The sequence below is a fragment of the Mobula hypostoma genome, chromosome 15, assembly GCF_963921235.1.
Source record: "Mobula hypostoma chromosome 15, sMobHyp1.1, whole genome shotgun sequence".
Taxonomy (NCBI): Eukaryota; Metazoa; Chordata; class Chondrichthyes; order Myliobatiformes; family Myliobatidae; genus Mobula; species Mobula hypostoma.
In genome coordinates this window covers 71,233,145-71,260,824 of record NC_086111.1, presented here as the reverse complement: position 1 = coordinate 71,260,824, position 27,680 = coordinate 71,233,145, and the positions used below count along the sequence as shown (strand labels likewise).

The following is a 27,680-nucleotide window of genomic DNA, read 5'->3' as shown; positions in this document are numbered from 1 at the left end:
ATGGACCCCACCTTGGGAATCCCTGCACCACATGGTCCTTGACAGTTCAAGCAGCACACACAAAATAACTCAACAGATCAGGCAGCATCAAAGGAGGGGACTAACCAGTCGACATTTTGGGCTGGGACTCTTCATCAGGTCCTTGTAAGCAAACAGCGAAATGCGCCGTTTGTATCAGCGACCAGGGTAGTCCAAGAGTGTGCTGGGGCAGCCCACAGGTATCGCCATGCTTCTGGTGCCAACGTAGCATGCCCGCAACTTTAACCCATATGACTTTGGAATCCAACTGAACCTCGATTGCTGGCGCTGTAAAGCTTTACGCTAACCACCAGGCTATTATGCTTTTGAGTTACAGAGTGTGCATAACCTAACGGAGCAATTTCTTCTGCAGGTCTTTGTCGTGGCAATGGTAGGCATCGCACGGGCGGTAGTCTCCATGACAGTCAGTGCATCCACCGTCGCCGTAGTAACAGATAAGGTAGGTGAAAGAATGCTATTTCTGTGGAAATGGAAGTTCTTCAAGCACAGGTTGGTGATTTGAATGTGAAAATTCTACAATTTTGCTCCCAACAAGATTGCCTCGCCCTTGTGGTTCTGCTCTGAGATTAGAATAGACTAGATTTATTTATTAATCACATGTACGTACATCGAAACATACAGTTCTTGGGGCTTGCAGACCTCAAGACCTTGGACCTCAATTGCCGGGGATTATTGACCTCTGACCTTAGAGTGCTTTGACCCCTGGCACCTTCCCCTTTTAGGGACGTCTGGAGGTAGAAGCCGCAAGGCCCCAAATCCAAGGCCAGAGGCCCGATGTCTGCGTGTCCAGGCCAGGGACTGAAAGGTTGAAGGTCCAATGTCTGCAAGTCAAGGGCCAGTGACTGGAGGTTGGGGGCCCAATGTCTGCAAATCTGAGAGTCTGGGGCCTGGAGGCAGCCTGTTCTGGGGTCAGAGGCCTGTCTGTGTGTGAGTGGGTGGGAAAGGAGCTGGTTTTGCTGCTGCTGTTGTAGCTTGTGTCGTTCGGTGAACATTGTGGTATGGAAGCTGCAAGGCATCAGACTGCAAGACCCTGCAAAGGATAGTAAACGCTGCCAAGAGGGAGTCTCCCTCCCTCCTACTTGTGTCATTTATTGGGGGCATTGTAGATTGGACCCCATATCTAAGAAAGGATATGCTAGCATTAAAGTGGGTGCAGAGGAAGTTAACTAAAATTATCCCAGGAATAAAGGATTAATTTATGAGGAACATTTGATTACTCTGAGCCTGTACTCACTCGTGCTTAGAAGAATGAGGGGGGAATCTCACTGAAGCCTACTGAATATTGAGATAGAGAGGATGTGGAGAGGATATTTCTGACAGTGGGGGAATCTAGGACTAGAGGGTACAGCCTCAGAATAGAAGAATGCCTCTTTTAAAAAAATTCCTCCTCATCTCTGTTCTAAAGGAAGGGTGATAAATCTGTGGAAGTCATTGCCACTGACGGCTGTGGAGGCCAAGTCATTGGGTATATTTAAAGTGGAGGTTGATAGGTTGTTGATTAGAAAGGGTGTTAAATGGTTACAGGGAGAAGGTAGGAGAATGGGGTTGTTGCCATGATAGAATGGTGGTGCAGACTCGATAGGCCGGATGACCTAATTGTGCTTCTGTGTCGTAAGGGCTACAGTACACTGTGGTTGGCGTGGACTGGTTGGGCTAGAGGGCCTCTCACCATGCTCTATTGATCTATGACTCTAACTTCAACAGTCCGTTCATCTGTCAAGATACATTTCCAGTCCAAAGACAATCCTCTTCCCCAGTTTTCCTTCCCTTGTGTCGTCGCTGTTTAACTGGACTCTGAAAACTCACACTTGTTCCTCAATCACACTTCATTTAATTGTGAAATCTGTTCAGAAGTTTGATCAAAATAGTTACATTTTTTACACAGAAATTGATCAGTTGGATACAGATATTGATCAACTGGGAACCTTGTGGATGCTCCAATTCCTTATTTGCATAATCAATCACCAATGACGCCATGGTAGCATAGTGGTTAGTGTGTCGCTAATACAGCTCGGGCCATCAGAGCTCGGAATTCAATCCTGCGTCCTCCGTAAGGGGTCTCTACACCTCCTCCCCAGGCGGCTGAGTTTCCTCCCACAGCCCAAAGATGTACTGGGTGGGTATTTTGGTATTGTAAATTGTCCAGTGATTAGGTTAGGGTTAAAATGGGGTTGTCAGGGGTTGCTGGGACAGTGTGGCTCAAGTGGCCAGAAGGACCTCCTCTGTACTGCATTGCTAAATACATACATATATACATACAAACATATATATATATGACACTACGATAATAGAGGTATTAATAACCAATTGAATGTATGCATCAATGTCTCCCATCCACTACATAATGTACTGGTTGGGCACAGGAGTACATTCAGCCAGAGACTCATTCCTCCAAGATGCAGCACTGAGCGTCATAGGAAGTCATTCCTGCCTGTGGCCATCAAACTTTACAAAACTCCTCCCTTGGAGGGTCAGACACCCTGTGCCGATAGGCTGGTCCTGGGCTTATTTCATAATTTACTGGCATAATTTACATATTACTATTTAACTATTTATGGTTCTATTACTATTTATTATTTATGGTGCAACTGTAACAAAAACCAATTTCCCCCGGGATCAATAAAGTATGACTATGACTATGACTAAAGACCAATAATGCTTCAGAATTAGTGAAATAACACACACAAAATGCTGGAGGAACTCAGCAAGTCAGGCAGCATCTATGGAGGGGAATAAACCCTTCATCAGGACTGGAAAGGAAGGGGGAAGAAGACAGAATAAGAAGGTGGGCAGAGGGGAAGGTTGTGCAAAGGGGAGCCATGTTCTCAAAGACCTCTCTTGCCTGGGTTGGCTGCACACTGTCTGTAAACTATTCTTGCTGGCACATTATCTTAACCCTTGCCTTGCCATGACTTCCACACCATTACATATGTGTTACATATTCACATGATTTACCTTCTCAGATCTCAGTAGGTGGTGGTGTGACTTTGAAGACGGTAGGACGGTAAAGCTTTAACAATCTGACACATCAGAATCAGAATCAGAATTAGGTTTACTATCACTGGCATATGCTGAGAAATTTGTTGTTTTGCCATAGCAGAAAATTGTAATACATAATAATAAAAAAACTATAAATTATGATTAGAAATATATATACTGTATATATAAATTAAATAAGTTATGCAAAAAAAGTGAAAAAAATGAGGTCTTGTTCATGGGTTAATTGTCTATTCAGACATCTGATGTGGAGGGGAAGAAGTTGTTCCTGAAATGTTGAGTGTGTGTCTTCAGGCTCTTGTACCACTAACTTGATGGTAGTAATGAGAAGAGGGCACGTCCAGGGTGATGGAGGTCCATAATGATGGATGCCATCTTTTGAAGATGTCATGGATACTGGGAAGGCTGGTGCTTATGATGGAGCTGACTGAGTTTACAACTTACTGCAACTTTTTCCGATCCTGTGCAGACGCCCCTCCATACCAGACGATGAAGAAACCAGTTAGAATGCTCTCCACAGTACACCTGTAGAAATTAGCGAGTGTCTTTGCTGACATACCAAATCTCCTCAAACCCCTAAGGAAATATATCAGTTGCCATACCTTCTGTGTAATTGCATCAATATGTTGGGCCCAGGATAGATCTTCAGAGATGTTGATACCCAAGAACACCTGGTAGAAACTGCAAAATATTTTGAGGAGTTCATGTAGAGAATAGTATAATCAGTAACAGAAACCATCTTAAAAGTTTCTTCCCTCAGGCAGTTAATCTGATCAACCATTGCAGTTAGTCTCTCCCCACCCTCCTCTATTTATTACCCAGTATTGCACTATGCTGTAAACACTTTAAACCACAGTTTATAATGCTGTTTACATTGTAAACACATGCTGGAATTTATGTATTTACCCACATTTTATTCCCTATCCATACTTTAACCTCTAATATTATTTTTATGTAATTCTTTACTCTTTATAATTGCTGAATGTGGTTTTGTAGTATGTCGTGCTAACACACCACAACAATACTTATAAATTGTATATGAGCAATGAAGTTGAGCCTTGAAGTGATATTCCCCATTGACATTTCCCTTTTAGGTTCTCTGGGAGATTTCACGTTTCTTTTTGTTGGCAACCGAACTGAGTGTGATCATACTAGGCCTGGCGTTTGGTAAGTCACAGATTTTATCTGCGTCTGTGTCAGAATGCCACCCTGAATTCGTGTTAATACCATTACTTAACGATATCTACATGAGTCTTTGTTTCATTCTCCCTGGACTTAGGGCACCTTGAAAGTAACTCAAGCATCAAGCACGTGTTGAGTATAACGACTGTTCTCGCTTTAGGATACTCAATAACACAGGTCTGTCTGAATATTCTTGTCTTCTGTGTTACAGTATAAAGCCGTATTTCTTCGGTCAGAGCTCAGTGTGTGGCAACTGTCTAAGACAAAAGATCATGGGTTTTCACTCTCATTTGAGTGATACAAAAGGATTAAAAAGATCTTTAATTAGACCATAAGAAAAGAGAGAGAGAGAGAGAGAGAGAAATTGCCTTTAAACTCATGAGAGAGCATAGGCCATCAACATTTTGCTGTTGAAGTTTCTGTAGCAGGCAATTTCTTTTTTATGAGGTCGAGTTGCTAGCTCGACGCTCAACTCGGCACGGATGGGAAGTGTGCCGGGGAGCCGGCTGGATTCGAACTCGGGAGCCTTCGCTCTGAAGTCCGGTGCAGATGCCACTACGCCACCAGCTGGCTTTAGACCATGAGACATAAGAGTTAATTAGGCCATTCAGCCTATCAAGTCTGTTCTACCATTCTGTCATGGTTGATTTATTATTCCTCACAACCCCATTCTCCTGCCTCTTCCTCATTAATCTTTTTTTACTGCCCTTACTAATCAAGAAACAATCAACCTCGGTTTTAAATATACCCAATGACCTGACCTCTACAACCGTCTGTGGCAATGAATTCCACAGATTCACCATCCTCTGTCTAAAGAAATTCCTCATCCTTGCTCTGAAGGAACGTCCCTCTATCCTGCAGCTGTGCCCTCTGCTCCTAGACTCCCCCACCATAGGAAACATCCTTTCCATGTCCTCCCTATCTAGGCCTTTCAATATTTGATCAATGATCAATTATCATTGTCACATGACCATAAGGTTTGGGAGCAGTTGTTACCCTACAACCATCAGGATCTTGAACCAGCTTAGATAACTTCACTCACCTCAACTCTGAACTGAGTCCTTAATCATGGACTCACTTTCAAGGACTCTACAACTTGTGTTCTCTGTATTATTTATTTACTTATTTATTATTTACATTATTTGTCTTCTTTTGCACATTGGTTGTTAGTCTTTTTATTTATAGTTTTTTTTATAAATTCACTGTATTTCAAAGTAAATTTATTATCAAAGTATGTTTATGTCACCATATACTACTTTGAGGTTTATTTTCTTGAACACATTTACAGGATAATAAAGAAATACAACATGAATCTCAGGGTAGTATATGGTGACGTATATGTACTTCGGTAACTAAATTTATTTGTCTTGTACATCGATGTGAAATGCATCGTTTGTGTCAAATCGTAGCAGTGAGGATTGTGCTGACTAGCCTGTAGGTGTCGCCCTGCTTCTACCATACCCACAGCACACTAACCCTAACCTGTACGTCTTCGGACTGTGGGAGGAAACTGGAGCACCCGGAGGAAACCCATGCGGTCACTTGAAGGTACAAACTCCTTACGAACAGCAGTGGGAACTGAACCCCAATCTTATAGCTAACACTGTAAAGTGGGGTGCTAATAACTACGCTATTGTTCCACCCAACCAAACGTACATGTGAATTGACACTTCAGTACAGTGCCAGTGGAGTGCAGCATTGCTTTTCAGACATTGCCCAGTCCAACAGGTAAATATGTAAGTTTTGTATTCAAAGAATTGAACGGGTTTCTCTTGGAATCCCGCCTTCTGCTAGATTCCCTCTAAATTGCACACCTGTCTGTTGCAGTCGGCTACTGCATCTGGTGCTGTTGGTGCGGTCTCCAGACGTAGATTGGTTGACCACTCCATCGAGCACCTTTATTCCGCCCGCCGCAAAAGTCGGGTTTTCACAATGGCCATCCATTTTAATTTGACTCCCCCTCCCCATTCTGACATGTCTGCCCAAGGCCTCCTCTATGACTGCAATGAGGCCACGCTCAGGTTAGAGAAGCAACATTTTATATTCCATCTTGGTAGCCTCTAACCTGATGGCATGAACATCGGTTTCTCCAGCTTTCAGTAATCTCTCCTCCACCTCCTTTTCTCTTTTTCCATTCCCCATTCTGGTTCCCCGTCTCAACCTTTCACTTCTCATCTGCTCATTACCTCCTCCTTCCCCTTCTCCCATGATCCACTCTCCTCTCCTATCAGATTCCTCCTTTTTCAGCCCTTTACCTCTTCCACCTATCAACGCCCAGTTTCTTACTTGATTCCCTGCTCCCTCATCCACCCATCTTCCCCCTCATCGATTCTCACCTGTCGCTGCCAGCTTGTACTCCTTCCCCTCCCCATACCTTATTCTGTCCCCTTATTTTCCAGTCCTGGTGAAGGGTCTTAGCCTTAAATGTCGACTGCTATTCCCCTCCATAGATCCTGCCTGACTCACTGAGTTCCTCCACCATTTTGTGTGTGTTGCTCACCACTCTGACCAAGAAATGTATCAATGACTATTCAGTTTTACTATGATCAAAACTTGCCAAGAACAATCGTGGTCACGGAAGGATCATGCTTGCTGATGGCATACGACAAGGCACATAATAATGGTGATGATGATTTTAAGGTGACTGGAGGAAAGTATGTGGGGATATCAAAGGTAGTTTTTTGTGGTAGGTGCATGGAACATGTTGCCAAGAGTGGTGGTAGACGCAGGTGCATTAGTGTCATATAAGAAACTTCTAGATAGGCACATGGATGATTGAAAATGGAAGGCTATGTGTGAGGGATGGGTTAGATTGATCCTGGAATATGTTAAAGTATTGTGCTGTAGAGTTCTATGTTCCATGTTAGACAAATATTATTTGGACTGAAGGAGAACTCGCATTCATACAGACATATTCACATTTTTGGGATGATCATTAATTAAGTCTTGAACTTAATTCATTATAATATTGCAAACCTGGTGGCTAAATTTACATAACAGGGTCTGACAGGTAGCATTAGATGGTAAACAGCACAGTACAAGAACAATCCTTTCGGTCCTGAGCATGATGCCAAATTAGATTTAACTTAAACTACAGTGGTAACTTATATGTACTTTGATAATAAATTTACTTTGAACTTTGAACTGTAATCCATTCTGCCTGCATATGAGGGAGAATGGGGATGAGGAACGTAATTCTTTGGCTTATCTGGTCAATATCTTTATGACCTTCTCTGTTATCTGTCTTTTCTAGGGAACCCTGGAGATCTTGTATCCTGATGCACATTTGTCTCCTGAGGACTTTAATGTCTATGGCCATGGAGGTCGCCACTTCTGGCTTGCCAGCTCTTGTTTCTTCTTCCTGGTAAGAAAGGCTGATTTGTTTTCATTAGCCCAGTCACCAGATGTTGATTCCTTGCTTGCAAATCCTCCCCTGTCCATGTATCAACTAGGATCAAGAACATCTTCCAATTCAGTTCACTGTTTCCCCAATAGGAACCCTGTCCCCTCTGTCTTGCTCTTTTGTTTATTCTAGGCAAAGAGTCTCAAGGTGAGTGTTGTTGTAAACCTTTGTTTCTCAACCTTCTTGCATTTTCTTGTGGCCAGGAAACCAACCCATCAAATCCTTGAGTCTATGCCTCCTCTTTGAATGATCTCCCCATGGTAGCTCAGGGCTGGCATCGTAACATACTGATTAGTGTAGCACTCTGCAGCTCCAGTGATCGAGGTCTGTAAGGAGTTTCTACATTCTTCCCATGACCATGCTGGTTTCCTCCCTCATTCCAAACACTTAAGGGTTCGGGTTAGTAAACTGAGGCTATTCTACCTTAGTGCTGGAATCAAGATGCCCCTTGTAGGCTGCCCATACTCTGTCCTCAGAATATGTTGTCATTTTTTGCAAGCAATGCATTTTACTGTGTGTTTTGAGCTACATGTTAAGCTAATAAAGCCAATCTTTCTCTTTAAATCCTCCAAGGGGACCACAACTTTGTTGTAGGGTGTGGGGGCTTGCTTGCCTCAATGATTAGGAGAGCTATGTTGGCTAGAGGCAGGGCTTTCTGCTTTGGCTCTTGGTAGGGTCATTCATGCTAAACAGGTCAAAGAGTAGAGGCCAGACTAAGAGTGGTCCACCGATCCACCGGGTTCGGGGGCTCAGTTCAGGGTTCACAACCCTGACTCGTCAAAAAAATTGTTATGGTAACAGCTTTGAAGAATCCCTAAAGGACCTTCACTGCTGCCCTAAATGCGAGCGGTGTGAACGGGCAGTATGCAGACTCTTTAAACCTTTAATCTTCACTTGAAATGTGAACCGCTTCTGGTTCAAGCAAGGTTCTTGTTCATCAAAGTCTTGTGTTGCACGCCCAGGTGCACACACAAGCTGTGGGACTGAATCTCACACATAACGTACAAAGGAAGTTATCCTGTTCCCACATACTGTGCATTGAAATGGCTGAGAAGCAGGCCTCGTTACACAATGGCATATAAACAGTCTCCTCCTCATTTGCCTGGGTTTTATTTCCCAGATTTATGACATGAATAGTTTGGCCAATTGAGCACTTCCTCAGAGCAGTTTAAGGTCTCACTGCATGTATACCAGGGGCATACTGTGTTCCGGCTAATTAACAATATCTAGCAATCTGGCTCTCAGGAGAGGAAACAACAGATCCTCACCAGTTTATGTCATTCCACCAGACTAATGTTGGATATAATTACGCTCTGTTCTTTTTCGTTTTTAAGTTGTCTACAGCAGTGACATCCACGTTCCATAAAATCATATAATGATAAGACATAGGAGCAAAACTGGGCCATTCAGCTCAGCGAGACTTCTCTGCCAATCCATCATGGCAGATTTATCATCTCTCTCAACCCCATTTCTCTGCCTTTCCCCCCTTAACCTTTGACACCCTTACTGATCAAGAATCTATCAACCTCTTGCTTTAAATGACTTGGCCCCCACAGCCATCTGTGGCAATGAATTCCATAGTATCACCACCCTTTGGTGAAAGACATTTGTCCTCATCTCTATTTTAAAGGGACATCTTGGGCTGTGCCCTCTGGTCATAGCCTGCCACACTATAGGAAACATCCTCTCCAAGTTTACTCTATCTAAGACTTTAAACATTGGATAGGTTTCAATGAGATCCTCCCTCATTCTTCTAAACACCAGTGAATACAGCCCCAGAGCAATCAACTGCTTCTCGTACATTAACCTGTTCATTCCCAGAATCATTCTCATGAACATCCTCTGCACTCTCCCCAATGCCAGCACATCCTTTTTTCAATTAAACTGCTCACAATACTGTAAGTGTGGTCTGAGCAGTGCCTTGTAAAGTATCAGCATTACATCCTTGCTTTTATATTCTAGTCCTCTCAAAATGAACGCTAAGATAGGCTTCATTGAGATCCCTGCCCCCATTCTTCGAAACTCCAGCAAGTACAGGCCCAGAACCATCAAACGTTCCTCATGCATTAACCTTTTCATTCCTGGGGCCTCACCACCTGTGATTATAGCTTGTCTTTTACCAGCTTTCTTCACCATTTCGCACCAAGTAATTGCCCTAGTAAAGATTTCAACTCAGACTAGCTAGCCACTCCTTGCATGTTCCAACAGAGGGCATTGATCTTTAATGTTCCAGTTACCTGGGACAGTTTTAAGCATTAATATAAAATAGTACAGTGCTTTTGGTCCACAATGTTGTGCCAACCTTTTAACCTACTCTAAGAGCAATCTAATCCTTCCCTCCCACATAGTCCTCCAGTTTTTCCTCTCATCCATGTGCCTATCTAAGAGTCTCTTAAATGCTTCTAATGTATCTGCCTCTACCACCACCCCGGCAGCACTTTCCACACATCCACCACACTGTGTAAAAAAAAAACATACTTCTGACCTCTCCCTATATGTTCCTCCAATCACCTTAAAATACAATACAGCACGATACAGGCCCTTTGGCCCACAGTGCTGTGCCAAATATGTACTTACTTTAGAAATTACCTAGGGTTACCCACAGCCCTCTATTTTTCTAAGCGCCATGTACCTATCCAGGAGTCTCTGTAAAGACCCTATCATATCTGCCTCCACCACTGTTGCCGGCAGCCCATTCCACGCACTCACCACTCTCTGCATAAAAAACTTACCCCTGACATCTCCTCTGCACCTGCTTCCAAGCACCTTAAGACTGTGCCCTCTCGTGCTAGCCATTTCAGCTCTTGGAAAAAGCCTCTGACTATCCACACGATCAATGCCTCTCAACATCTTATACGTCTCTATCAGGTCACCTCTCATCCTATGCCGTTCCAGGGAGAAAAGGCCGAGCTTACTCAACCTATTCTCATAAGGCATGCTCCTCAATCCAGGCAACATCCTTGTAAATCTCCTCTGCACCCTTTCTATGGTTTCCACATCCTTCCTGTGTGAGGCGACCAGAACTGAGCACAGTACTCCAAGTGGGATCTGACCAGGGTCCTATATAGCTGTAACATTACCTCTTGGCTCTTAAACTCAAACCCATGGTTGATGAAGGCCAAAGCACTGTATGTCTTCTTAACCACAGAGCCAACCTGCACAGCAGCTTTGAGTGTCCTATTATGCCTCCTAGGATTGGCCATTGAACAGATACTTAGCTGAGGGTGCATGTGTGTCCTCCTATCTCTGTAGCATACTTCTCCAATGGTTCTTCAGCACTGGTTGCAACCTCAGTGTGAAGTTGAACCCCTCATCTTCATTTGGGTGTATTTTATGGATTATGGGCTGCTGATCATGAAAATCACCATGAGCTTCACCATTTTTTTGAAATTGCCTATATTTGTTATTTGAATTCATAATTCAAGTCAGAATAACTGATGCCAAGATGAAGAAAGACATTTTTGTTGTTCCACAAATCAAACAGATCATGAATGACAGGCAATTTAAAAAAGTTTTAGTGGGGCCTGAGAAAATTACGTGGAAGATATTTAAGGATGTTGTTGAAAATTTTCTTGGTAACTACAGAGCACCAATCTACATGCAGCTGGTTGACCACATGCTTCAAGCACACAAAACCATGAAGTGCAACATGCCACTAAAGGTTAATTTTCTGCATTCCCATTTAGACTTCTTCCCTGTAAATCTTGGCACTGTCAGTGACTAATATGGTGAAAGGCTTCACCAGGACATTGCGGTCATGGAGAAACAGTATCAGGGCAACTGGAATCCATCAATGCTGGCTGATTATTGTTGGACACTTGAGTGAGAAGCCCCAGACACTGAGTACAAACAAAAATCATCAACACTTTTAGCTTAGCTGAACTATTGCAAAGCATCAGCACCATTATGCAATTAAAGGCATTATGTTCAATAAAAGTTAATTTCTTGTTTCTCCAAATTTCTACATGATTCAAGTAGTCTGAAATTATATTTATGTTCAGCTTTAAGCGGTTTATCATAAACAAAATAAAAATTCTCTGGAAGCAACACTTCCGAAAAAATTTATTGTCCAGTGTAATAATTATCCCGGCAATCAAAACAAAATGCAGGTGCTAGACATCATTGCTTCTGCCTTCTTTCTTTCCAGTCCCGATGACTGCTGCCATCAGGAAGGAGGTACAGGAGCCTCAGGAACAGTTATTACCCCTCAGCCATGAGGCTGTTGAACCGGAGGGGATAACTTCACTCACCTCAGCATTGAACTCCCACAACCTATGGACTCTCTTTTAGAAACTCTAAAACTCATGTTCCTGATATTGATTGCTTTTATTTACTATTCTTTTCTTTTCATTTTGTATTTACACAGCTTGTTGTCTTTTGCACACTGGTTGTTTCCCCATCTCTGCAGTTTTTCGTTGATTCTATTGTATTTCTTTCTATTTACTGTGAAAGTCCACAAGAAATTGAATCTCAGGGTTGTATATGGTGACATGTATATACTTTGATCATAAATTTACTTTGACCTTTGAAGTTGTGTTGAATTTTGACTCTTTGCGTTGAGTTGCAGAAATGAACTTTTAAAAGCCATTCTAATTGTGACCCATCTTCCTCAGGTTTATTCAGCGATCGTCATTCTCCCAAAAACGCCTTTAAGGGAGAGAATCTCCTTGCCCTGTAAGTAATATCATTTCCCCCTTCTGCTTTACTGGTCAGTGTTTGTGAGTAAAGATACTGTTTCTGGCTGGCTGCTCTTCCTGGTGAATGCTCTCTACAGTCCAAATACCCTCAGTGGCCACTTTACTGGGTACACCCGTTCACCTGCTCATTAATGCAAATATCTAACCAGCCAATTATGTGGCAGCAACTCAATGCATAATAGCATGCAGACATGGTCCAGAGGTTCAGTTGTTGTTCAGAACAAACATCAGAATAGGGAAGAAATATGATCTAAGTGACTTTGACCATGGAATGATTGTTGGTGCCAGATGGGGTGGTTTGAGTATCTTAGAAACTGCTGATCTCCTGGGATTTTCATGCACAACAGTCTCTAGAACAGGGGAAACTGCTCCGTCTTCTTGTCTGTAAGAACCTATTTCTTCTCTCTTCCGTACCCCTGCAGCCAAGAAAAGCTTCTACACGTATGCGGGGATTTTGTCAGTGTTGAACCTGATCCAGGGGATTGGCAGTGCACTGCTCTGTGCCGATATCACAGCTGGACTCTGGTAGGTGTGAGCAATCAGACTACCACTTTGTGACCGGATCCTCCGGGTGCTCCAGTTTCCCCCCACATTCCAAAGACGTTCTTCGTACATCATGGACACGCTATGTTGGTGTTGGAAGCGTGGCAACGCTTGCAGGCTGCCCCCATCATTTCCTTGGACTGTGTTGGTCATTGACGCATTTGAAGCAAGGATTACATAGTCATATTTATATTGATACAATAGATTACATTGATACAGGAGGGCAGGAGGGACATTTGCGAGACTCTTAGATAGGCACTTAGACGTAAGGAAAATGGAGGTTTAGGGGCTGTGTAGGAGGGAAGGGTTCGATCAACAGTGGAGTAGGTTAAGATGTTGGCACAGTATTGTGGGTTGAAGGGCCTGTACTGTACTGTAGTGCTCTTTGTTCTATTACGAGTCATGAGGGTAGCACTGTAGTGTAGTGGTTAGCTTAACGCTATTACAGTGTTTTGCGACCCTGTTTCAATTCCCACTGTAAGGTGTTTGTACGTTCTCCCCGTGACTGTGTGGGTTTCCTCCGGGTGCTCTGGTTTCCTCCCACATTCCAAAGATGTACAGGTCAGTAGGGTGATTGTTTAGCCGGCTGGTGGCGTCGTGGCATCTGCAGCAGACTTTGAGGTGAGTGGTCCCAGGTTCTAGTCTGGCCAGCTCCTTGCATCCGTGCTGTGATGAGCTTCGAACTAGCAACTCGGCCTCATAAGAGAACAGACAAAAGAAGAAACGGGAAGATTGCTGCCCGCCGCAGCAGAAGGGTAATTGGTCACATGGCTGCGGGCTTGGAAGGGCTTGTTGGTTTGCTGAATCTCTAAATAAAATAATAATTCTCAGGGCTGCCCTGAGATTAGCTTACCTTTGTTTTAATGTGGGGCATTCTCTTCCTGCTACAGCTGTGTGGATGCCACCACGTTCCTGTACTTCAGTCTGTTTGCTCCACTGATGTATGTGACATTCCTGAAGGGCTTCTTTGGGTAAGTCGCCAGCTTGGGTAACTGTCTTACTCGATGGCGGTAAAGTTGCTGAATAAAACTACCACTGCGCACATCTACAAGGAACGCTGCCCCAAGAAAGCAGCATCTGTCATCAAGGATTTCCACTGTCCATGCCATGTTCTCTTCTCACTACTACCGAAAAGTCTTTGGTCCCACACCACCAGGTTCAGGAACAGTTATTACCCTTTAACCATCAGGCTCCTGAACCAACATGGGTTACTTCACTCACCTCAACTCTGAACTGATAATTGTGTACTAACTATGGACTCATTTTTTTAGGACTCTACAACTCATGTTCTTAGTATTATATATTACATATTTTCAAATTATTTTTGTATTAGCAGAGTTTGTCTTCTTTTGCACATTGATTGTTTGTCAGTCATAGATTCATAGAACACTGCAGGACAGAAACAGGCCCTTCAGCCCACCTAGTCCATGCCAAACCATTAGTCTGCCTAGTCCCATTGATCTGCATCTGGACCATAGCCCTCTATACCACATCCATCCATGTACCTATCCTAATTTCTCTTGTGTTGAACTTGACTCAGCATTCACCACTTAACGCTCGTTCCACACTCTCTATACCCCTCATAATTTTGTATACTTCTATCAAATTTCTTCTCAGTCTTCTATGTTCCAAAGAATAAAGTTGTAACCTATTCAATCTCTCCTTATAATTCAGGTCCTTCAGATCTGGCAACATCCTGGTAAATTTTTGCGGTACTCTTTCAATCTTATTTACATCTTTTTTACTCTTTCAATCTTATTTACATTTTTTTTTGTAGGTAGGTGACCAAAATTGCCCACAACACTCCAAATTAGGCCTTACCAATGTCTTATGTAACTTCAGCATAACATTCCATCTCCTGCGCTCAATACATTTGCTGCAAAACAACAAATTTTATGACATAATAAATTCTGAGTCAAGGCATTTCCCTGTATGTTTCAATGTACCTGTGATAAATAAATGAATCTGATTTTAATGGTTTTCTTTGTCTTTTTCTCTCCCCCACCCCTCTTGCCAGCTCTGAGCCCAAAATCCTCTTCTCCTACAAGTCGCAGGTCGACGAGCCAGAGGAGACGGACGTCCACCTGCCCCAGACCCACACCGTCTCCCGGAAGGAAGCGCTGGACTCCGGCCCCTACTCCAGCACGCAGATCGACGGCTCGGGCTCCTACCTGGACGACCTGACCGTGGGCAGCATCAACAGCGTGGACAGTGACCGGTGGAGAATAATGAATGCTTGAGAAAGAGAGGGTGGATAGGCCATGAGCAGCAGCCTCCAGAGTTGTGTGGGCAGGGGATAAAGACTCCCCAGTGCTCTCCTCTCATCACTGTTTCCAACATCCTGGAATTTCAGTCATGGAATGTATGCATTACAGGATTTTATAAATCCTACCATTTTGAATACACCTTTCTTCCCTCTCTCATTCACACAGCATCTTTTAAATATTTCTACATGTGCATCCCTCCCTCTCCCACCATTTAAAGTCGTCAAACTATTCCATACTGTAAACTTGTTTTAATTATCGCTCCAGGCGAGGGTTTGATTTCTTCTTCTTTTCCAATGAGGAACTGGGGACAGTTTGAAATTGGGGCCTGGCACCCTCCCTCATACCCTCCCCAGTGTTTGATTTCTGTCTGACTTGACTTGCCTGGTTTCATTCAGCATTTGCTTTTTCAATTTCTTTCCTCGGCTACGAAAGAAGGAGACCAAAACTGTCCGCCGCAGTGTTTAAAGACTTCATTACGAATGCCTTTGCTATATTGATTGGAGAAACTACTCAGACTGGTGGTGGCTGTGACATTTGTGAACAGTCCTACTAGTCTCTCCCACTGGAGATCGTCGGGGGCAATTCGCTCCCTTGGGTACTGTACATTGAAGGATTGAGGATGATTAATAAAACAAAAACTTATTTTTAAGTTTTTTTGGTTTTGTCATTCATTTTATTGTTAGCAGAGCAAAGTTCTGTAAAGCTTTTTGTAGTGTTTAATTGTGGGAGGACTGGTGGTGAGGGCATGCAATGTTGAGATCAGGTGAGGATGCAATGTGGAGGTTGAGGGAAGACACAGTTCCATTGAGGTTGGGGGAGGACGCAATGTTGTGGTTGAGGTTGTTGAGGATGAGGGAATATGTAGTGAGGTTGGAGGATGCAGTGTTGAGGGTGAGGGATTAGACAAATATTTGGTGACTGGAGGTCAATGTGAAAGGTCACAAAATTGGAAATAGAGGGAATAGAGGTAATTGGTAATACTCTCTAACTGGAGGGAGATTGGTAATGAGTGGAGGAGAGAGAGGGACCAGTGGAGAAGAATGCTGGTCCAAGTTAATGAGTTACAAGTACTCTGTATAGTCTGAATAGGGCAATGAGGGGAGATCTTATAGAGATATACAAAATTATGAGGGGTACAGATAGGGTAGTAGGTGGAGATGCATCTCTACCAAAGGAAGTGTCAGGGTCCTTGCCTCCGCTAGCCTGCAGGTCACCCTTGGGTGAGGTGTAGCACCTGCTTAGCACTCCCCCCCCCCCCCCCAATCAGGATCACATAAAACCATGGGTACAGGTGGTGTTTGGTTGTATGAGCAGCTGGAGCATATCACAAGTCTCGGTTGTGACCACTGACGCCAGGTAGACAATCTCTGAAGAGTATTGATAATGGCTGGGGACACCTGTCTTGTAAAGACACTGCCCAGAAGGAGGCAATGGCAAACCACTTCTGTAGAAAAATTTGCCAAGAACAATCATGATCGCCCACATTATATGACCTGGTATATAATGATGATGATGATACAGGGTGATTGCAAGCAAGCTTTCATCTCTAGAGGTCATAAACTTAGGTTGAAAGGTGAAATGTTTAAAGGAATTTGAGGGGACCTTCTTCACTCAGAGGCTGGTACAAGTGTGGAACGAGCTGCCAGCAGAAGTGGTGGTTTGCAACATTTAAGAGAAGTTTGGATATGGGTGAGAGTAGTATAGAGGATAAAGGTCCAGGTAGATGGGACTAGGCTGAGAACCATGCCCACACAGACTAGAAGGGCCAAAGGGCCTTTTTCTGTGCTGCAGTGCTCTACGACTGTGAAACATGAAAAGCCCATATGCCAACGCAGTAAGTAGTTATGGGGGCAGGGCTTTATCGTAACGGATTAAGAGTTTAGAAGAAGAGAAATATTGATCTAATTGGACAGGTATTGGTGAGGCCACATCTTGAGTATTAATACATTTTAGCCAGAGGGTGGTGAATGTATGGAATTCATTGCCATAGATAGCTGTGAAGGCTAAGTCATTGGGTGTATTTAAAGCAGAGGTTGATAGGTTCTTGATTAGTCAGGGTGTCAAAGATGGGGAGAAGGCAGGAGAATGAGGTTGAGATGAATAATAAGTCATCCAAAAGGACTAATTTGCTCCTGTGCCTTATGGTCTATGGCCTAATAAGGGCAACTGTTGGCGAGCCCACATCTGGAGTACTGATTCAATTGGATCGACGTCGGTGAGACCACATCTGGAGTACTGCTTCAATTGGACCGACGTTAGCGAACCCACATCTGGAGTATTGTGTGGAATTTTAGTCCCTTATTTCAGAAAAGTCATTGGGGAGATTGACTTGGTGATTCCTGGGATGAGATGGTTGGTTGTACCACTGAGGCTTTATAATGAGATGGTCAGACTACTTTTAGAACATTGTGAGCAATTTTGGGGCCATATCTAAGGAAGACGTGCTAGCCCTGGGGAGGGACCAGAGAGGGTTCACAAAAATGATCCTAGGAATAATAGGTTTAACGTATGAGGAATGTGTGATGGTTCTGGCCCTGTACTCAGTGAAGTTCACAAGGATTATGGGAAAGGGATCTCATTGAACCCTACTGAGTAGTGAAGGACCTGGATAGAGTGGATGTGCAGAGGATGTACGTGAGTCCAGAATCCAAGGGCACAAACTCAGTATAAATGGACATCCCTTTAGAACAGAGATGAGGAGGAATTTCAAAGTTCAAAGTAAATTTATTATCAAGCACATGTATTTCACCATATATAGTATTACCCTGTGATTCATCTTCTTGTGGGCATTCACAGTAGGTACCAAGAACCACAATAGAATCAATGAAAAACCACACACAACAATATAGACAAACAACTATTGTATAAAAGACAACAGTGCAAATACGTAAAGAAAAAAATAATAACTAAGTATTGAGAGCAGAAGCTTTAGCATCCTTAAAAGTGAGTCTATTGGTTGTGGAATCAGTTCAATGTTGAGGTGAGTGAAGTTATCCCTTCTGGTTGAAGAGCTTGATGTTGAGGGACAAAAACTATTTCTGAACCCGGTGGTGTGAGTCCTAAGGATCCTGTCTGTACCTCCTTCCTGATGGCAGCAGCGAGAAGAGAGCGTATCCTGTGTGGTGGGGGTGCCTGATGATTGATGCTGTTTTCCTGCGACGGTGCTCCATGTAGATGTGTTCAATGGTGGAAAGGGCTTTACCCATGATGGATTGGGTCATATCCATTACTTTTTGTAGTTTTTTTATTCCGTTCAAGGACATTGGTGTTTCCATACCAGGCTGTGATATTCTCCACCACACATCTGTAGAAGTTAGTCAAAGTTTAGATGGCATGCAGAATCTTCACAAACTTCTAAGAAAGCAGAGGTGTTGCTGCACCTTCTTTGTAATGATAGTTACACGCTGGACCTGGGACACACCTTCTGAACCGATAATGCTGAATGACTTAAAGTTGCCGATCCTCTCCACCTCTGATCCCCTGACGAGGACTGGCTTGTGGACTTGTGGTTTCCTCCTCCTGTAGTTAGTAAGCAGCTCTTTGGTCTTGCTGACATTGAGTGAGAGGTTGTCGTTGTGGCACCAGTCAGCCAGATTTTCAATCTTCCCTCCTATTTCTGATTCATTGCCACTTTTGATCTGGTCTATGACAATGGTGTTGTCAGCAACCTTGAATATGGCATTGGAGCTGTGTTTAGCCTCACAGTCATAAGCCTAAGGTTCCTTAATGCTCTTGTAGACGGTGTGTGTGTATGTGTGTGTGGGGTGAGGGTGGAGGTAGAAGGGACAAGCTCCCACTACCTATTAAATGCTCCCAATGGTGTGTGTCTCAATTAGCCTCTGACAACCAAGTCCACCTCCTGGCCTTCACTTGTGGCTTAGTGACTAAGCTGGGTGAACCATGTCTACCCAGGAAAAGAGGCAAAGGCAGGTTACTAGCACCTTAAACCCAGTCACTTTGGGCAGGTAGGGCTCATCAGCCATGCTTGGCAGTTCACCTAGGAGAAGGGAAACTCCGATCTCAAACCTCTGCTGCCTTGTGTCTATACCCACTCATGGGGAAGGCTTTGAGAGTAAACCCCAGTGAAAAATCCAGAGCTGGCAATGCTGACTGGCATCTCCTGCAATGCTGCTGGTGCCAAACTGTATCGGTCTCTGCCGTTCCTCTGGATCCATCAGCTGTGTGGAGAGGGAGAGCCTGCTGCATGGGCAACGGCTTGCTCTCCATACCGGCTTGTCTGGTACACCCCATCAACGTAGGGCCTCATAAGTGTAAAGTGAGTAGAGCGGGGGGCTAAGCACCGACTTGTGATGCACCTGTACTGATGGTGATTGTGAAGGAATCTGAACTGACAGGGTTCTGCAAGTGTGGAAACCAAGGACCCAGTTGTGGAAGGCTAGAGGGTGCCGAGTCTGTGGAACTCACTCCCACAGCATGTTGTGGAGACCAAATCAGTGGGTGCATTTAAGGCAGCGATTAGATAGGTTCCTGACTGGTAAGGGGGGAGGAGAATGCAGGTCAGTGAGGTTGAAAATAAAATCAGCCGTGACTGAATGGCACGACAGACTTGATGGGCTGAATAGCCTAACTGTGCTCCTATTGTACCATCACATGCACCTAAAGAAGTTTGACCCATACGCTTTGGAGTTTGGAAGGGAGTTTGACCTTATTCAGACATACTGCAAGTCCCTGAGACGATGTGACATGGTACATATTTTAGATGTTTTCACCAGTGAGAGAGTCTCAAAAGAGAGGACAAAGTTACGATTCAGGGATTGTAAAACTGAGGTGTATAGAACCTTCTTCATATAGACAGAGGTGAATCTCTGGAAGTCCCTACTCTGTAACACTAGATCACTGGGGGTATTTTAAAGATGAATGTTATTTATCACATATGCATCGAAACCTACAGTGAAATGTGTTGTTTACATCAACGACCAACATAGTCTGAGGATGTGGGTGTGGCGCGGTAGCGTAGTGGTTAACACAAACGCTTTACAGTACCAGCGATCCGGGCTCAATTCCTGCCACTGTCTGTAAGGAGTTTCTATGTTCTCTCCATTACCGTCAGGGCCAGCAACTTTAAACTCCTTCGTCACAAACAAGAGGAAATCTGCAGATGCTGGAAATCCAAGCAACACACACAGAATGCTGGAGGAACTCAACAGGCCAGGCAGAGTCTTGGCCCAAAATGTCGACTGTACTTTTTTTCCATAGATGCTGCCTGGCTTGCTGAGTTCCTCCAGCATTTCGTGTGTGTTGCTTAAGTTCCTCGGTGTTAGTATTTTGGGGGCCCTGGGCCCAGCACGTAAGGGTAATTATGATGAAAGCACAGCAGCACCTCTGCTTCCTTAGGAGTTTGCGAAGTGTTGGCAAGGCATCTAAAACTTTGACAAACTTCTGTAGGTGTGTAGCGGAGACTGTATTGCCTGGTATGGAAACACCAATGCCCTTGAATAGAAAATCCTACAAAAAGTAGTGGATATGACCCAGTCCATCATGGGTAAAGCCCTCCCCACCATTGAGCACATGAACACAAAACACTGTCACGGGATAGCAGCATCCATCAGGGACCCCCACCACACAGGCCATGCTCTCTTCTCACTGCCGCCATCAGAAAGAAGGTATAGGGGCCTCAGGACCCACAGCACCAAGTTCAGGAATAGTTACTACCCCTCAACCATTAGGTTCTTGAACCAAGGGGGATAATTTCACTCAACTTCACTTGCCCCATCAGATATTCCCACAACCTATGGACTCATTTTCAGGGACTCTTCACTTCATGTTGTCAACATTTATTGTTTGTTTATTTATTTTTATTATTTCTTTCTTTTTGTATTTGCACAGTTTGTTGTCTTCTGCACATTGTTTGAATGTCCAAGTTGGTGTGGTCTTGCATTGATTCTATTCTGGTTACTACTTTAGAGATTTATTGAGTATACTCACAAGAAAATGAATCTCAGGGTTGTATATTGTAACATATATGTACTTTGATAATAGGTTAACTTTGAGAGAGTACTGGGTGCATCCTGCAAGTGTCGCCATGCTTCCGGCACCAACATGGATTGTCCACAACTTACTATCCTATCCTGTATGTCTTTGGAATGTGGGACGATACCTATGCAGTCACGGTGAGAAGGTACAAGTTATTTACCGACAGTGGTGGGCATTGAACCCGGGTCACTGGCACTGTGAAGTGTGTTCCTAACCGCTGCACTACTGTGTCTTGTTCTTTCAGCTTGCTTACTTACTGCCCGTTATGCCGCTGCTGTTTAGGGCAGCAAAGAAGGTCCTCATCTCTGCCCGTCACCGGCCTCTCAGATGTAGAAGGATTCGTCATTGTCTTTTCCATAACAGTTCTGTTTTGCCAGTCAGGGACGTTAGCACTGAGCTGAACCCCCTGAACCTGTAGGACTGGTGGACCGCTCTTAGTTTGGCCTCTGCCCTTTGACCTGATTGGCGTGAGTGACCCTACTAAGAGCCTGCGTATAAAGCCTTGAGTCCAGCCAACGTTCTTTTCTGGGACATTGAGACACACAAGCCTCCAAACCCTATGACAAGATTGTGGTCCTCTTGGGGTTCTTTCTTTAAAAAAGAGGTTTTAAAAGATTGGGAAACGAGTCCTTTACGGGACTGCCACAGGAGGAACTGGGGCCTGGAACCACAGGTGATGTCCCAGAGGACTGGAGAGCAGCCAGTATCATTTCTCCATACAAGAAGGGTACTAGAGACAAATCAGGGAATTGTAGACCGGGGACCCTTTCATCAGTGGTTGGGGAATATTGGAGAAGACTCCTGGCATGCGATCTGGAAAAGTGCAGACCGATAAGGGCTAGTCAGTGTGACTTTGTCTGGAGGAGGTTATATCTTACAAATTAAGGCATATGAGCAGAATTAGGCCATTCAGCCCATCGAGTCTGCTCTGCCATTCCACCACGGCTGACTTATTTTCTCCCTCAGCCCCATTCTCCTGCTTTCTTGCCATAACCTTTGGTGCCCCGACTAATGAAGAAACCAATTAACCTCTGCTTTAAATATACCCAATGGCTTGCCCTCTACAGCCGACTGTGGCAGTGAATTCCACAGATTCATCACGCTCTTCGTCTCTGTTCTAAAGGAAAATCCTTCTATACTGAGGCTGTGATAACCTGGTCACAGCTGAGGAGGGTACAGCGATGGATGCAGACTACATGGACTTTGGTAAAGCTTTCAACAAGGTCCTTCATAGTGGGCTGATCTAGGTAGGTAGGATTCTGAGTGGCTTGGCCATAGATGAATTGGCAGCCTGTAATTTCTCTTTGCCAGATGAGCTTTTGAACCGTCTGTACGACCTAGCGTTTTTGTGGTATTCTGAAGGACTCGATGAAGTGGACCCTTTGATCGCTATGGCCACGGCGGCTCTTGCTAGAGTGGACTTGGGGCCGAGTTGAAACTTCGAGCCGGATTGAAGCAGTGAGGCCAAGGCTCGGTCGTGGAGAATGAACCGATGTTTGGCTGATTTAGGCACTGAGCCGGATTTAAAAGATTAAGGCATCGAGGTTGAGGGTTAAGGACAAGCTGGTGTTTGGTTTACTAATCTGTGAGGCTTTACTGGCCTCAGCAGTGAGTTGGCTCGCTCTCAGGGACCCAGCGGTTCATGTTCTGGATGCTTTTTGTTTCCTTTTTTATTGCTTGTCCAATTTGTTCTTTCTTTTTTCACATCTTGGATATTTGTCGGTGCTTACAGTGTGGGTTTTTCATGAATCCTATTGTGTTTCTTTGTTTTATGGCTGCCTGCAAGAAGACACACCTCAAGTCCGTATCTAGTGATAATAATCTTTGACCTTTGAACTTCAGGGTCATGGTTGGAGGGATGCTATTCTGACTGGAGATCTGTGACCAGTGGCGTTCCATCAGTGCTGTTTGTGAAATATATAAAATATTCGAACAAAAATAAAGGCAGGTTGATTAGTGGGAGTGCAGATCTTTGTGCTAAAATTGGTGGAGTTGTGGATAGCGAGGAAGGTTGTGAAAGATTCAGTGAGACATAGACCAATTGGAAATGTGGGCAAAGCAATGGCAGATCTCAGAGGATCTGTCCTGGCCACAACATATTGATGCAGTCATGAAAGAGGCATGCCAGTGGCCATCTGCTGGAGATTTATGATACAGCACATTCAAAATGGTGGAGGAACTTGGCAGGTCAGGCAGCATCTATGGAGAGGAATGAACAGTTAATGTTTTCAAGTTGAGACCCTTCATCAGGACTGGAAAAGAAGGAGGCAAAAGCCAGAATAAGAAGGTCGGGGGAGGGGGATGAGTACAATCTGGCAGGTGAGGGTCAAAGTGGTTGGTTGAAGTAAGGAGCTGGGATACTATATGTGGAAGAGGTAAGAGGCTGAAGAAGAAGGAATCTGATAGGAGAGAACATTGAACAATGGAAGAAAGAGAAGGAGGAGGGACAACAGAAGGACGTGATGTGTAGGTGAGGAGAAGAGAAGGGATGAGAAGGGAACCAGAATAGGGAATGGAAAGAGATTCCCCATCATTCTTCCAAACTCCAGCAAGTATAGGCCCAGAACCATCAAATACTACTCATATGTTAACCCTGTTATTCCCTGAATCATTCTTGTGAGCCCCAAACTGCTCACAATACTCCCATACCACCGCGGAGGAGGTACCAAAGCCTGAAGCCACACACTCAATACTTTAGGGGCAGCTTCTTCTCCTCCACCATCAGATTTCTGATTGGAAAATGAACCCCTGTACAATACATCGCTAATGTTTTTTGCTCTCTTTTTGCACTACATATTAAATATACAGTACTGTGCAAAAGTCTTAGGCACATGTATATAGCTACTTTTTATAGTACTTACAGTACTATAAGTAATTGTAATTTTATATATATGTATATGTAATTGATAGTTTTTAAAATTATGTATTGCAATATACTGCAGCTGCAAAACAACACATTTCACAAATGCCAGTGATATTAAACCTGATTCTGAGCTTCCTTTCTGCCATCAGATTTATGAGTGGATCATGAACCCATGAACACTAGTTCATTTATTCCTCTTTTATGTTATTTATTTTATAACATAATAATTATTTGTGTCTTGCGCTGTCCTGCCGACAGAGTACAACAAACTTCATAACATTTGTCAATAATAACAAACTTGTTTCCGATCATGTGTAGGTGAGAGGCAGAGCTGATGTGTGGAGAGCAGGTTGTGAGAAAAATTCCCCTTGGACTCAAACAGCACAGAAAGATACCATTCGAACCGTCCTGCTCCCATTAGTGGGAAAAGGGATTTCTCTGTGTAATGGTGCAGACAGATAGATGTGTAGCGTGGAGCTGTGCTGAAATCTGAACAGTCTCCAGCAGAGGGCGCTGTTGAGCAATCGCAGTTTCTATGGGTAAAGGCTGCCACCTGGAGGAATAACGCGGCGGTGCAGGCTTCTGGAGCCAGAGTTCAACCTGTTTGCAAGGACTACTTCAGCTTCGGAACAAGGAGAAGTGACATGAAATGAACAACAGTCCTCAGATAGATATCCCAGTCCGGGGGAAAGCAGCCATTCGTGACAAATGCAATTGGATTCTCAAACCTGTTTAATTTTAGCAATACAGCACGGAGTAGGCCCTTCTGGCATTCAAGTCAGCAACCCCACAAACCTGATTAAGCCTAACCCAATCATGGGAAAATTTACCAATTAACTTAGTAACCAGTATGTCTTCGGGGTGTGGGAGGAACCCGGAGAGGACGCTGGGACTGAACTCTGATCTCCAAGCTGTCATAGAGTCTCTCTCACTGCCACACTACCATGATGCCCCGAGAAAACGGACGCGTTCCACAGGGAGGACATACGGAAACTCTGAACAGAACAACGCTGGAATTGAACTCTGGAGCATGCCATGCTGCCCGTATTTGAACATTGTGAAGAACACATCTCACGCTACTCTCAACACTTCAAACTTGATGTACCCTGGGGTCATTGGGTGATTTGTGTCCTTCAACATCAGACATCCTCACCCAGGCGACCCAGACATGACTGATCAAGCCATGACTTGTGTTCACTACCTCAGTACAGAACGGTATGGCTACTTTGTTTTTTCTTTCTTGTATAATTTATGTTGTATGTTCTTCTTGTGCATGCTGCTCACCTGCTGCTACGTGCCAGCGATGCTGTTGCAAACAAGGTTTTCATTGTACGTGTACTTGTGCAGAATACAATAAACTCAAAGTTGAAAATAAATTTATGGTCAAAGTACAAATATGTCACCAGATTCATTTTCTTGTGGGCATTCACAGTAAATGCAAGAGCTGTAATAGAATCCACAAAAAACCACAACAACAGGGCGAAAAAACCACTAATGTGCAAAAAACAACAAATTGTGCAAATACAAAAGAAAAAGAAATACTGATAATAAATAAATAAGCAATACATATCGCAAACTTGACATAGACTCAATTAACCAAGAGGTTTGTTTCATAACGATCTGGATTTGTAAGCGGTCTTCACTTTAGTAAGATCTCCCAAAGTACTTTACAGGTTTACAACCTGGACCTGTCAGCCACTGGGATCAAAGGTTGGGGCAACATACAAAAAGCTGGAGGAACTCAGCAGATCAGGCGTCATCCGTGGAGGGAAATGGACAGTTGGCATTTCGTGCTGAGACACTTCATTGGGAAGATGTTGGAGTCGACTATTAAGGATGAGGTTTTGGGGTATTTGGAGGCAGATGATAAAATAGGCCAAAGTCAGCATGGTTTCCTCAAGGGAAAATCTTGCCTGACAAATCTGTTGGAATTTTTTGAGGTAATACTAGGTGGGATAAGAACATAAGAAATAGGAGCAGGAGTCGGCCATCTGGCCCTTCGAGCCTGCTCTGCCATTCAGTAAGATCATGGCTGATCTGGCCATGGTCTCATCTCCACCTACCTGCCTTTCCCCTATAACCCTTAACACCCCTACTATGCAAAAATCTATCCAACCTTGCCTTAAATATATTTATTGAGATAGCTTCCACTGCTTCATTGGGCAGAGAATTCCAGATTCACCACTCTCTGGGAAAAGTGGTTCCATTTCATCTCCTCCCTAAATCTGCTCCCCTGAAATTTGAGGCTATGCCCCCTAGTTCTAGTCTAACCTACCAGTGGAAACAACTTTCCTGCCTCTATCTTATCTATCCCTTCCATGATTTTTAAAAATTAGATAGACAAAGGAGAGTCAGAGGCTGTTGTTTATTTGGATTTTCAGAAGGCCTTTGACAGGGTGCTACACACGAGGCTGCTTAACAAGGTAATAGTCCATGGTATTACGGGAAAGGTACTAGAGTGGATAGAAGATTGGCTGACTGGCTGGGGGCAAACGTGGGCATAAAGGGGACCTATTTTGGTATGCTGCTGGTGACAAGCGGTGTTCTGCAGAATTCAGTGTGGGGACTGCTTCTATTCACGTTACGTGTCAACGATCTGGTTGAAGGAATTGATGGTTTTGTGGCTGCGGCTGGGGATGATATGAAGATAAGAGGAGGGGCAGGTAGTGTTGAAGAAGCAGAGAGTCTGCAGGACTTAGACAGAATGGGCAAAGAAGTGGCAGGCAGATGGAATAGGGTGTAGGGTCTTGCACGTTGGAAGATGGAGGGGGAGAAAATTCTAAAATCATCGTGGAGGTGGACTTGAAAGTCCTTGAGCAGGATTCCCTAAGGATAACTTGCAGGTTGAGGCGGTGGTAAAAAACGATGAGTCGACGTTCCGGCCCGAAACGTTGACTCATCGTTTTCACGGATGCTGCCCGACCTGCTGAGTTCCTCCAGCGTGTTGTGAGTGTTGCTTTGACCCACGCATCTGCAGAATATTTTGTGTTAAGGAAGGCAAACGCGATGTTAACACAGAGGACTAGAATATAAATGCAAGGATGTAATGCTGAGGCTTCAGAAGGCATTGGCCAGACGTACTGTGGGCAATTGGATATATGAGACTACAGAACCCACAAGCCTTTGCGCAAAACACGACCGTGTCGTCACCAACCACCCGGTCCTCGCCGAGGAACCTGGTTGGTCGGTTACGGGCCAACCGCAGGGGTGGATGGTGCGGTTGCTGAGGTGTTGCCAAGAGCCCGGGAGCTGAGGCATCGGCAGAGATGGGTGCGAGCAGCAGCAGTCGGCGTGTCTCCTTCGGCGTGGACGGACAGCAGCGGGTCACGGTGCTGCAGGGCCTGCGGGTGAGTGGGCGTGTTGCCGGGCCTGGGCGGGGCCTGGCGGGGGCGGGGTCATGGGATGGGCGGGGCAAAGAGGAGGGGGCGAGGCGACGTGCAGACGAGGTGCCTGAAGTTGGCAGGTGGTGAACGGGGTGGCCGGGGCCTCGTGGGGGGGGGGGCACGTGCGAGGGGGCGGGGTTCACAAGGGAGGTGGTCGCACGTGGGAACCTGGGCGGAGTCACACGAAGGAGGGGGAGGAGTCTCATAGGGGCGGGGTCACGTAAAGTAATGGAGGCTCGTGGAGGTGGGAGGAGTCACGAAGGGGGCGGGGCAACGTAGGGGGAGAAGCCATGTGGCAATGGGACACGTGGG

General features: G+C 44.6%; 2 protein-coding genes across 5 annotated transcripts in view; both read left to right on the top strand.

The window, feature by feature from the left end:
• tpra1 (transmembrane protein, adipocyte asscociated 1) overlaps nt 1-15,770 on the top strand; it is a 61,884-nt gene extending 46,114 nt beyond the window's left edge. The window contains exons 4-11 of the mRNA XM_063068233.1: nt 392-478; nt 4,131-4,203; nt 4,316-4,395; nt 7,472-7,582; nt 12,235-12,295; nt 12,741-12,843; nt 13,752-13,832; nt 14,879-15,770. Coding sequence (XP_062924303.1) covers nt 392-478; nt 4,131-4,203; nt 4,316-4,395; nt 7,472-7,582; nt 12,235-12,295; nt 12,741-12,843; nt 13,752-13,832; nt 14,879-15,101 — 819 coding nt within the window. The 3' untranslated portion in view covers nt 15,102-15,770. The remainder of the gene's footprint in view (nt 1-391; nt 479-4,130; nt 4,204-4,315; nt 4,396-7,471; nt 7,583-12,234; nt 12,296-12,740; nt 12,844-13,751; nt 13,833-14,878) is intronic.
• Nucleotides 15,771-27,162: 11,392 nt separating this feature from the next.
• LOC134357131 (MICOS complex subunit mic25-like) overlaps nt 27,163-27,680 on the top strand; it is an 814,525-nt gene continuing 814,007 nt past the window's right edge. For all 4 annotated transcript variants that reach the window (XM_063068429.1, XM_063068427.1, XM_063068428.1 and 1 more), the window contains exon 1: nt 27,163-27,332. In XM_063068429.1, the coding sequence (XP_062924499.1) occupies nt 27,252-27,332 (81 nt within the window). In that variant the 5' untranslated portion in view covers nt 27,163-27,251. The remainder of the gene's footprint in view (nt 27,333-27,680) is intronic.